General features: G+C 41.9%; 1 protein-coding gene across 5 annotated transcripts in view; it reads left to right on the forward strand.

The window, feature by feature from the left end:
• Nucleotides 1-13035, forward strand: part of zranb3 (zinc finger, RAN-binding domain containing 3) — a 113119-nt gene that overhangs the window by 95491 nt on the left and 4593 nt on the right. For all 5 annotated transcript variants that reach the window (XM_078228058.1, XM_078228059.1, XM_078228060.1 and 2 more), the window contains 4 exons: nucleotides 475-617; nucleotides 1913-2062; nucleotides 3463-3868; nucleotides 7436-7567. In XM_078228058.1, coding sequence (XP_078084184.1) covers nucleotides 475-617; nucleotides 1913-2062; nucleotides 3463-3868; nucleotides 7436-7567 — 831 coding nt within the window. The remainder of the gene's footprint in view (nucleotides 1-474; nucleotides 618-1912; nucleotides 2063-3462; nucleotides 3869-7435; nucleotides 7568-13035) is intronic.

Consider the following 13035-nt stretch of genomic DNA (forward strand, 5'->3'; position numbering starts at 1 on the left):
TATTGCTCATCAGTTGAAACATTTAAAAATAATTGAAGGCATTTTCAATTGAAAAAGGTGCTACTAGATGCACATTGAATCAGTGGTTAATTTTTATGCACTTTGTGCACGTATGCAGGACAGTATTTATGTACCTGCGCATACACAGTGGTGCTAGAATGGTAACTAGTGTCCACATTTAGCCTATCCAATGTATGTTTTTCCTTTGAAAATTAATAAGTTTATGTTGTATATTCAAGGCCACCTTGTGACACAAGGCATTGGTGGTACTGTTGATCTTATCATTGCTCATTTAGTTAAGGAGAGTGTAGTGTTAACTTACACACAGAAAATCTTAACGTTGTCTTAAAGCACCTGGTCTAGAAATAGCAGGAAATTAAATAACTGAGTCCGCCACAATATCAGTTTATTTTACCTTTGCTTCTGTATAAATTTGCATTTTAACCCCCTGGTTTATTTTAAACAAACTTGCAGCTTCTGCGATTTGTACGAGAATGGCTCAGCTTAACTGCTATGAAACAAAGAATAATTAGGAAGAGTGGCCTGGTTTTCTGTAGTCCTTTACTTGCACTAGAAAACATCATGAAAGGCCAGCGTTTACAAAGCTGTACAAAAAGGTGAGACTTTATTGGGATGTTCCTAATATTTGACCCTCAGTTAATTGAGACTTTCCATTTTCATGTTATTATCACGGATGACACTAAAGTCGGTGGAGTTGTGGACAGTGCGGAAGGTTGTTGCAGGTTACAGAAGGACATAGATAAGCTGCAGAGCTGGGCTGAGAGGTGGCAAATGGAGTTTAATGTGGAAAAGTGTGAGGTGATTCACTTTGGAAGGAGTAACAGGATTACAGAGTACTGGGCTAATGGTAAGATGGATGAGCAGAGAGATCTCTGTGTCCATGTGCATAGATCCCTGAAAGTTGGCACCCAGGTTGATAGGGTTGTTAAGAAGGCGTACGTTGTGTTAGCTTTTATTGGTAGAGGGATTGAGTTTCGGAGCCATGAGGTCATGTTGCAGCTGTACAAAACTCTGGTGCGGCCGCACTTGGAGTATTGCGTGCAGTTCTGGTCGCTGCATTATAGGAAGGATGTGGAAGCATTGGAAAGGGTGCAGAGGAGATTTACCAGGATGTTGCCTGGTATGGTGGGAAAATCGTATGAGGAAAGGCTGAGGGGCTTGAGGTTGTTTTTGTTGGAGAGAAGAAGGTTAAGAGGTGACTTGATAGAGGCATACAAGATGATCAGAGGATTAGATAGGGTGGATAGTGAGAGCCTTTTTCCTCGGATAGTGACGGCTAGCACGAGGGGACATAGCTTTAAATTGAGGGGTGATAGATATAAGACGGGTGTCAGAAATAGGATCTTTACTCAGAGAGTAGTAAGGGCGTGGAATGCCCTGCCTGCTGCAATAGTGGACACGCCAACATTAAAGGCATGTAAATGGTCATTGGATAAACATATGGATGATATTGGAATAGTGTAGGTTAGATGGGCTTTATATTGGTTTCACAGGTCGGCGCAACATTGAGGGCTGAAGGGCCTGTACTGCGCTGTTATGTTCTATGTTCTATCATACCTTTTTGTTTACTTTTACCGTGTTCTCTATGTAGCGCATCCTGTTCAAATGTTGACCCTTTTTCGGTGATGGAGAGGAGGAGGAGACTATCACTGAGTTTTTAGTGAGAGTCTGTTTATTGAAGTTGTTTATTTTTTATATTCCTAAGTTCCTATTTGTTCCAATTGTTTAAATGAAATTTAAATACAAAAGCTGAAAACTGGTGTGCATCGTGCATACAGATTATTTGGTTTGTTTTATTTATTCCTGCTTTAGTAATTGTGTTTCTTTGTTACTTTCCAATAATGAAAATGGAGTGCTCATTTGAAAATCGGTATGAAATATTTATTTTTAGATTTATAACAAAAGAAGATGTAGCTGCTGTGTCTCTGAAGAAGGCACGCAGTGAAGGAGGAACTGTCCGAGTTATAACAAGTGAGACCACGTTCCATGGCAAAAATAAAACCAAAACTTCCGATCAACCAATTAAGAACAATTTAAACACGTACGTTTCTTTTGTTTCCTGTTTAAATGATCTGCCAATCAGAGATCGAAATGCTGTGTTTGGTACAGTTCTTGCATAGCATTTCACCATTGAAGAAATAGAACAGAGAACAATACAGCACAGGAACAGGCCCTTCAGCACACCAAGCCTGTGCCGATACAGTTTCTATCCGTCTGTGCGCCTCCTGCTCATCTGTCTATCAAGGTACACCTTGAACGTTGCTAACGTACCTGCTTCCACCACCTTCACTGGCAGTGCATCCCACCACCCTCTGTGAAAAACTTCCCCTCACGTCTCTGCTAAATTTACCACCTCTTAAACCTGTGCTCTCTTGTAGTCGAACCTTCCACCCAGGGAAAAAGCTTTTGACTATCCACTCTATTCATGCCTCTCATAATTTTGTAGACCTCTATCAGGCTGCCCTTCAGCCTCCGTCTTTCCAGTGAAAACAGTCCCAGTTTATCCAACCTCTCCTCATACCTAAAACCCTCCAGACCAGGCAACATCTTGGTAAACTTTCTTTGCACCCTCTCCAAATCATCTATGTCCTTCTGTTAGTGTGGCGACCAGAACTGCACACGATATTCCAAACTAGCCTAACTAATATAATCAAACAACTTGCCAGAAAGCCACTTTCCTGATTCCGATTCGTCACTGAAATAACTGGTGGCATCTTTAATGCTATGAAGGTAATGGTAAAATTTTCTATGATATATATGCATTAAATAACAGCGATATATAAAGCTTCTGTTCACTTACCATCTGGCTTTTCTTACTGTAGAAATCTGAAAAGTAGATTCACTCTTGTGTCTATTGAGCAATAACATGTGTCGGTGGTTTTTGTTACAAGTTTCTTTAATCTTTGCAATAATTATTTATTTAGCATTAATGATCCATAACTATTTTTCCCTTTTTATTTGAGCCCCGAAAATGTGTGTTACTGCCACAAAGAACCTCCTGCCAGATTTCTGAAAATATTCAATTTTAAACATTGCTGCAATCCACCAAGTGTGATTATTAAATTTGAGATGTAAATGTGCCAAATTGCTTCATACAGCGTTTAGATTGGATCCATTAACCTGATCGTATGTAAAGAAAAATTGTTACAACATTTGAAACTTTGTGTTCACTTTAAATTCTGCAACTCATGTTAACAGTTAAGTATAACTGGAGTATTGGCCTCCATATGTAGCCATTGGATGCTAAGTAACTCAAAATAGTCATTTGTTTTATAGATGTTAGTGCATGTTTTGATGTGAATTAAATTTGAGCTCAGAAGATTAATACTTGTTAGAACAGCCAAATTTAGAGAGCTAACGCATTTTAAAAATGTAAAATATTTTCTACTTATCATTAAGCAATTAAAAATGAATGCGTATCATATATTGTCTTGCTTTCAGTGACACAAGTGAAATTATTGAGAATAAAGTCTGCAACACGACCTCTCCATTGCCTCTAACTGATGAATTGGCTGACATCTCCTTGGAAGTTGGTTATGTACAAGCTGTGAACAAAGATGGAAACCCACTTTGCCTTGGTTGTCAACAGCCCACGATCCAGGTCAGCAAGCATCATGAGTCCACAGCTTGGGACACCCGATATTGCTCCCAGAAATGTCAGGAAGACTTTTTGGTCCGGTCCAATCGGTGCTATATGAGATCAAAGGTTTTTGAAGCTGAGCATGGAATCTGCCAGCAGTGTGGCCTCAATGCTCAGGAGCTGTACCTTCATGTCCGAGACACACTGAGAGCCCAGCGGAAGGAGCTACTTGAAAGCACATGGCTGGCACAACTTCCACTCGGTCAGGTAAGTGGAAAAACAATCATACTCTGGTTTTACTGAAACTAAAATGAAGAATTTCCAATGTTCATGTGCATTACATTTTATGGTTTTAAAAAAAAACTTGCACAGGAGTGGGTAAGAGAGCAAAATGAAGTTGGAAAGGCCCAATCATTCTCCTGCACTGAGTTTAATTTCTTCTTCCTGCCAAGATCATGCCAGCTGCCCCTTCCCATTAACATGTTGTTATAGAGAGGTGAGAGGCACATTCCTCATCAACGTTGCTGCTACTACCCTTGTCTCTGACACGAGACCTGGAGGAGGGCTGGCCCTTGCTTTATCAGACTTTCTAAGCAATGTTTGGAGACTCTGAAATAGAACGGGGAAGTATTTATTTTCTGAGGGTGGGGGTGCTATTTTGACCTTCAATTCTGAATTGATAATCACTTGGTTAGGTTTGGGCTTGGTGTTAAATTGGAAGATTTTCACCACAATGAGATGAGTAACTTTATCTCTCTAAACCCACTGACTCGGACCATGGCAAACTAAGTACTATTGACTCTATTGTTGTGTATGATTCATCAACTTTTGCTCATCCGTGCTTTTGTTAGCCATGGACCAATTTGCTGTCACTCTCCATAAACTTGAGCTCACAACTTGCACCTAATCTCATTTACTCATTGCTCTTGTGTTTGTTGATCTATGCTGACTCATGATCCAACAGTGCCTTGATTTTTAAAAATTCTCGTCATCTTCAAAGCCCCTCATGGCCTCCCTTTACCATGCCTCCATGGTAACTATGCCTTTCACCATTTAGGCACCAAGCTCGGTCTCGCTTGCTTTTTTGGCTCGCTCTCTCCCTCCCTCTCTCTTGCTTAATGTTGTCGTCTTTGTTTTCGTATCTATTTTTGTTTAATCTCATTCCTATGAATAACTATTCTTCACTTCATTAAATAAGCAATATGCATATAAATTGGTGATCTTCTAATTCATCCATTATTGATGCACAATGTTGAGACATCCTCTTTTCCTGGCTCGTGCTTTCCCTTTGTGTAAGGACATGGTGATATTGACGAGGGGATCTTTATTGCTAATACTTAGTGCCTTTTGGAAGATGGTAGTTGTTCATGATGTGGGAATTATATGTTTTGAAGAGTGATGGTGAAAGAGCAGCAACGTATAGCCAAGTGAGCATGATGTGTGATTTAGCGAAGATCTTGGGAGTAGTGATGTGCCTGTATTTTGTATATAAGCGAACACCTTTGCACGGTAAACTAGTCTGGGGGAAACAGGTAAGTGTAGCAAGCCATGGAGGAGGAAAGTAAAAAGCTAGTGAGCACAGGAAAAACATTTCCATCATCGGAATTTAAATGTGAACCTGACTTGAGTGAGTGATGTGACTAAACCACTAGGATTCTGACTCTGACTTCAGTGTTTTCGGCAATGTTAGCTCTGAGAATCAGTTCTCTATAACCAGAGAATCACCTGCAATGACTTTGCTTCCGGCTCCTCTTTCCCTTCCCCACCCAACAATTGAGAACTTTCCTCTTTTCTTTTCAAGAACATAAAAAATTGGAGCAAGAGTTGATCATGTGACTTGTTCCACCATTTGATACCATTCTGGCAGATTTTGGACTTCAACTCCAAGTTCCTGCTGGCTCCTTGTATTGCTCCATTTCATAAGACCAAATATCTGTCCACTCCAGCCTTAAATACATTCAAAAATGGAACATCCACAAACCTCAACTGGAGAATTCCAAAAATTCACACCCCTTTTGATGGAAGTGATTTCTTCTCATCTCAGTTTTAAATGCTTGTTCCCTTATCCTGAGACTGTTTTAGATTCCATGACTAGTGGAACCAATCTATGTCTATCGAGCCCCTTCAAAATCTTGTATGTTTCAAGGCAATCGCCTGTCATTCTTCTAAATTCCAGAGAGTATTGTCCCAGTTTACTCAGCCTCTCGCCATAGGACAACTCCCTCATTCCAGGGACCAATCTAATGAACTTTTGGTAATCTGCCTGCAATGCAAGTTCATCCTTTCTTAAATCTGAAGACCGTATGTACATGGTATTCCAGGTGTGACCTCGCCAAAAGCCTGTACAATTGTAGCAAGACTACTTTATTCTTGAACACCAAACCCCTTACAGTAAAGGCCAACTTGCCCTTTGCCTTCCTAATTGCTTGCTGTACCTTTGTGTCAACTTTCTACAGTCCTTGTACGTGTACAGCAAAGTCCCTTGAACGTCAACATATGCAGGTTTCACACCATTCAAAACGAATTCTATTTTATTCTTATGATCAAAGTGAATGACCTCATGCTCACATTATACTTGATCTGCCATCTTATTGCCTACTCCCTTAACCTGCCTATATCTTTTTGTGGCCTCATTGTGTCCTCACCACTTGCATTCCCACCTAGCTTTGTATCGTCTGTAAACTTAGATACATTACCCTCTGTTTCTTCATCTAGGTGATTAATATAGATTGTAAATAGCTGAGGCCCATCTACTTGCTGCGCCTCAGCGACATCATCTGAATACGCTGCATCAGTTTTCAAATGCACACTGACAACACCCAGCTTCACCTCACCATTGATTTCCTTGACTCCTCCACTGTCACAATGTTTTTGACATCTGGCACAAGGTGAGCAGAAATGTCCTTCATTTTAAATGTTGGAAAAACCAAAAGCCGAAGTCATCAGTCCCCACCACAAATTCAATTCCTAACCACTGTGTCCATCCCTCTCTCTGACAGTTGTCTTTATCACACCAAGCCCTATTTGAACACCGCTTTCTGATCTGCCTAGGTCCTCAATTTTAAAATTCTCACCCTTGTTTTCAAATCCCTCCATGATCCTGCCCTCCCTATCTCTGTAAGCTCCTCAGACCCACGACCTTCCAACACATCTGTTACTCAGATTCTGTCTTCTGAAGTACCCTGATTTTAATCACTCTACCATTGGTGGCCATACTTTAAGCTGCTGAGGTCCTAAATTCTACAATTTCCTGCCTCAACCTCTCTGCCTCACCGACTCTCTCCCTTCCTTTAAAACCTACCTCTCTGACTAAGTTTTTGGTCAACTGCATCAGTATTTATTAACGTGGATTAGCGCCAAATTTTGTTTCGTAACAAAATGTTATTTCCGATGAGGCACCTTTGGGACATTTTATTACATTAAAGGTATGTGTAATCATATGAATTAGGATCAGGAGCAGGCCATTGGGCCCCTCGAGCCTATCCTACCATTCAGTAAGATCAGGGCTGATCTGATTTTAAAGGTGCTATATGTAATTAAAAGTTATATGTATTTTCTTTCCTAAAAAAAACACACATCCTCTGAGTAGCCTACACCCAAATCATGAGCCTGTTACTATGGCAATGTTTGGTACAGGTCAAATGAAAATTCCCACACCAAAATTACATCTGATGTAATTTAGTATTTTATTGATTCTCTCCCTCTCTCTTTAAAGTAGCTTTATTTGCAAATAAATTCTTCAATAATTTGTTATGACATCATTAAAATGTATCAAAAATCTCTGATTTGTCTTTCTTTTAAACTTTTGAAACTTTTATATTCTCTCGGTTTCAGTTGAATGAAATTATTTCAAATCCAACGGAGGGTCAATTCTGGCAAGTGGACCACATCAGACCAGTATATGGTGGTGGAGGACAGTGCTCCTTCGAGAACCTACAGACACTCTGTACTGTCTGTCATAAAAAGGTTAGTAAACTGGTATGATTATAATCTAATGGTTGAACAGACATAATTCTTTTCTCACAGCGGTATTTTTTTAAATTACCTGGTTGCTTCTGTTTTTGTCTCTGTCACAATTGATGGGGAAACTAAAAGACTTGGGTGAGTCAGTTGAGGGGCAAAATGCATTACTCGTGTCACTTAATCTGTAGAAATAAGAGTCCTATTAACTTGGCCTTGCACTTAATATCACCATGAGAGGAACTATGTGGTATAAGCTCACAAGTACCATGCTGCATTCAAAGTTCAACATTTGTTATTTTGACCCACAGGGTACCGTAGGAAACTTAATAAAAATAATAAATATCAGGTGCCACCAATGATCCTGCTACAGATTGTTCAAAAGATTTTTTTATTCTTGGACTCGAGAGCTAATTGTTTTACTGATGCCATAAAACTTGGGTAACAGACTGTGTATGGGTTCTCCCCAGCCCCCTCCTCCCAACGTTAAAGAGTTGCACAGGCTAATTTCCTGCAACAACACTGGTTCAAATATGTAAAAGATCAAAATTGTAGGTGCAACCAGAAGCAGTAATTTTTTTAGATCATTTTTGGGCATTCTGAATAATTTTTGTTTATCCTCAGAGACCCTAAATTCCATTTCTTTGTATGCATTTTTATGAAATCCAAACAAATAACATTTAAAAATGGAAATTCTTCCACAATCACATGTCCTTAAACATGGGGCAAGTTTCCAAAATAAAATGTTTGAAATACTTGGCAGATCGAGCAACATCCATAGCTTTTCAGGTGGATAGGTTTCTGCTTCAGGAGTTGGCACAAATTGCACTGGTTACGTTACAGTTCAAAGTTTACACCTTGATGTAACTCGCATTTAAAATTCTCCTTTCTATGCTGATGAAACTAATGAAAACTAGTTAATACCGCAGTGCTAATATGCATGAATAATGTATTGTTTCAAACTTTAATTTTCTTATTTTGTGTTGAGAGTTCAGCATTTTTCCTGGTCCCTGACTGCTCACACTGATTTCCAATTGTTAACATCCATATTTGTGTCAAGGCAAATGTCAATGAGATTGGCTGGAAATTTCTCTGATAGGCACAGCTTAATGACTTAAGTTCAGGTGTAATTTACAGATAGCAACACCCCCACACTCCGCTTCCCCACACTCCGCCTCCCCACGCTCCGCCTCCCCACGCTCCGCCTCCCCACGCTCCGCCTCCCCACGCTCCGCCTCCCCACGCTCCGCCTCCCCACGCTCCGCCTCCCCACGCTCCGCCTCCCCACGCTCCGCCTCCCCACGCTCCGCCTCCCCACGCTCCGCCTCCCCACCTCCACAGAAAATCCCAACCCCAAGTAATAATTTTAATTTTCCTAGTAGAATGTCTCAATCGAAACATTTAAAAAATCTTCCCCAAATTCAAAAGTGTGAACACCTTTATCCAAGTAAGAAGTCGTGCAAAACCAGGTTAAAGTCCAACAGGTTTATTTGGAATCTTGAGCTTTCGGAGCGCTGTTCCTTCATCAGGCGAGTGGATGAAGGAGCAGTGCTCCGAAAGCTCGTGATTCCAAATAAACCTGTTGGACTTTAACCTGGTGTTGTGAGCCTTCTCACTGTGCCCACCCCAGTCCAACGCCAACATCTCCACATCACATTTATCCAAATTAGTGTCTTTCCTTTGTACGGGCCCTCAAATATTGGGAAAACTGTTTAGCAATCTTGGAAGAGAATTAGGAGCTGTATTAATCATACCATTTGCTCTTTTTAATTACACTCATTGGGATCCCAGTTTAATGTCTGTATAGGATGTCATTTTTAGTAGTCAGAATTCCCAAAGCCTCAGAGATCCTCCTAATTGATCTGATTTATGAGATGAAGTCCACTGAGGCACAGTTTAGACTTGAAGTTACCTGGTGGAAAGGATTTTGTTAATATATTATGATTAAGCTCTTCTAATTAATTTTTTTCTTTGTCATGAAGAGAATTTAGTAAACCTGAAAAATGATTTTGATTTTCTTGCTTAGTGAATTTAGTTCACAGTGTGACTTGTGAAATCGTTAAAACTGATGCAGGATGTGAAAATTGCCTTATGGAGTTAACATGTACATATTCAATTTATTTGTCTGGTATTCAATAGACAGACTTAGATTTTGCACAGTGATTTTGGCTGTAATAGTGTATTTCCAATACCCACAAAAAATCAGAATCCCTATGTTTAGATGAAATGTTGACTTTACTCATTCTTGATGTGGAAAGCAATGACAGACCAATATTCAAAGTGCCCCTTACTTGGTTAAGAACTTTGGGTGGAATTCTCCCATGCCCCCAACAGCAGGTTTAATGGCAGGCAGGGGGAGAATTCGGCAAGTAGCCCAAAAATTATTTTTACACTGGCGTGAATCTCCTGTGGGATCGTCCGCAGGTGCCTGCCACAGCGGATTGGGAAACCCACTGGAGGCCGGCATGAAACTGACTTGCATATCGCTAACAAAATGCAAAAGAAGGCCTGACCACCCACTCCCAATTCTCCACGGCACCAGCAGGAAAACATGCCGGTGCAAAACACGTCTGGAACAAGATGGCATGCAGATGTCGGAGTTCTCTGAACTATGCCTGGAGCTGCCCCCAGAGTTCAGGATGGAAGCTGCCAGCAATCCTGGACCCCAGAACACCACAGCAGTTGGAGGGGGAGCATCTATAAATGAACCTTCCAGATTCGGTGTCCTTAAGGAGGTTGATCTTCCAGGCACAAAATGTTCCCGGAGATCCATCTTCATTTTCACGAAGTGCATCTTCTTTCTCCAATAGTGGGTCCATGATGTTGGATGCCTTTTCAATATGGCCGACCATGTGCTGCCAGGCCTATGCCGCCATGAAAAATAGCACAAAATCCCTGGGTACATAATTAATGAGATCAGGCCCAGAAGATGTGGTGTGTTTCTCTGCCAGTTTCTGCAACAGGAAACACAGCACATTCCTGTTCATGTCACAGGACCTTGTCCCAGGATGGGGGAATTCCATGATTAGGTAGGGGTGGGAATCCATTTCCTGAGCCAAATAAGTGAACAAGTTAGTTTTTTCTAAGTTAATGGCAGCCTTCATGGTCATTTTATCTGACGCCAGCTCACAAATTACCAGATTTATATCCCAACCCTTCAATACTCCTTGACCTTCCTTCTCTCCTGCTCCCATCCTAGGCATAACTCCCTCTTGGATAAGTCTTCAGTTTTCTTCTCTGCCCCTTTTGACATCCTCCAAAGGGCCATCATAGCACTTCTTGCTGGCTTTTTACAGCAGCAACCCCAAATGCCTGATACTCTTGCCAAACTTCCAACCCAGCTTGGGGTGGGGGCTGATCTTGCCAATCATAGAAACCCTACAGTGCAGAAAGAGGCCATTTGGCCCATCGAGTCAGCACCGACCACAATCCCACCCAGGCCCTACCCCCATATCCCTACATATTTCACCCGCTAATCCCTCTAATCTACGCATCTCAGAACACTAAGGGGCAATTTTTTAGCATGGCCAATCAACCTAACCCGCACAATTTTTGGACTGTGGGAGGAAACCGGAGCACCCGGAGGAAATCCACGCAGACACGAGGAGAATGTGCAAACTCCACACAGACAGTGACCCAAGCCGGGAATCAAACCCAGGACCCTGGAGCTGTGAAGCAGCAGTGCTAACCACTGTGCTACCATGCCGCCCAATGCACCTGTCCAACCCTCCCTTCCCAATGCCAATCCTGTGGACTGACATTCCTTAGTTGAGTCGATGCTTTAAGTGGAGTGAATGTCTTGATGAGCTGAGATTTCTCAGTAGCTGCAAAAGTTATTGATCTGCAGTAGAATAAACTCTCAGGTGAACTTTAAGTTGAGCAGGATATAAGAAAATTATTTTTTCACTATTGCTGTTGAGTACCTTTTGTTACTTAGTTGACTGCATGTTTTAGATGGTGTTTCAACTATAAAAGTTGGGGTCTGATGTTGCAGATGTATAGAACGTTGGTTCGGCCGCATTTGGAATACTGCGTCCAGTTCTGGTTGCCACACTACCAGAAGGACGTGGAGGCTTTGGAGAGAGTACAGAGGAGGTTTACCAGGATGTTGCCTGGTATGGAGGGGCTTGGTTATGAGGAGAGATTGGGGAAACTGGGGTTGTTCTCCTTGGAAAGACGGAGGATGAGGGGAGACTTAATAGAGGTGTATAAAATTATGAAAGGCATAGATAGGGTGAACGGTGGGAAGCTTTTCCCCGGGTCGGTGGTGACGTTCACGAGGGGTCATAGGTTCAAGGTGAAGGGGGGGAGGTTTAACACAGATATCAGAAGGACATATTTTACACAGAGGGTCGTGGGGGCCTGGAATGTGTTGCCGGGCAAGGTGGTGGAGGCGGACACACTGGGAACGTTTAAGACTTATCTAGACAGCTATATGAACGGAGTGGGAATGGAGGGATACAAAAGAGTGGTCTAGTTTGGACCAGGGAGCGGCGCGGGCTAATTGTTCCTGGTTTCTCGTTTCAAGGATTCATTCTATGATCATCTTGCTGGTGCCAGTACAGAGCGAGACTGCGGATAGTTGGGAACCTGTCTCGGGGGCAGGGAATTCATATGGTGTTCGTGGAAGTGGAAATGACTAGGGTTGGGAAGCTTTTTCCGATCAGGGCCATTGTGATCTCCTGGACTCGTTTCGATCGCCTCAGGGGGTCGGAGAGGAATTTCCCAGATTTTTTTTCCCCCATATTGGCCCTGGGGTTTTTCACTCTGGGTTTTCGCCTCTCCCTGGAGATCACATGGTCTGGAATGGGGGGGTGGGGGTGAGTTAATAGGTTGTAATGAACAAAGCATCGTAGCTGTGAGGGACAGCTCGGTGGATAGGATATTGGTATGTAGATAGGCTGGAAAATTGGGCGGGGATCCTGGATTCAGGATTCAATCCTGGACCGGGGAGCGGCGCGGGCTTGGAGGGCCGAAGGGCCTGTTCCTGTGCTGTATTGTTCTTTGTTCTTTGTTCATGGACTATGATATTCTGCTGGAAGCCTGTTCTATTTTAACAGCAAGGAGTAAAGATGGCCACCTTGACCATGTGACTTTGTTTGAAGTGCTGAGTTATCATCTAAGGTGGTGCGCCAACTTGATGAGCATTCTGGACTGTGGTTTTTCACACCTGTGGTTTCAGACAGCCAAATGTCTTGTGTTCAAAGGACAGCCCATCATATTACAATGTGAGATGTCAGTGGGTTTCATTTACCTTTTTGATCTGACTCACAACAGTCAATAATGTATTCTTTTGTTCTCTCTGGAGACAGGATCGTTTCAATCCATAAAAGTCTGGTAATCCTCAGGCACCATGTTTGCAGTCTTAAAAAATGTGGTTTATAAAAGTAGCTTTAAAAATTTGTTACATAATTTAGGAGCTTTTTCAGAGACCTGTGTATTATTCTGGTTTTCATGCAGGAGATTTCTCTTTA

The sequence above is a fragment of the Mustelus asterias genome, chromosome 14 (assembly GCF_964213995.1).
Source record: "Mustelus asterias chromosome 14, sMusAst1.hap1.1, whole genome shotgun sequence".
Classification (NCBI taxonomy): domain Eukaryota; kingdom Metazoa; phylum Chordata; class Chondrichthyes; order Carcharhiniformes; family Triakidae; genus Mustelus; species Mustelus asterias.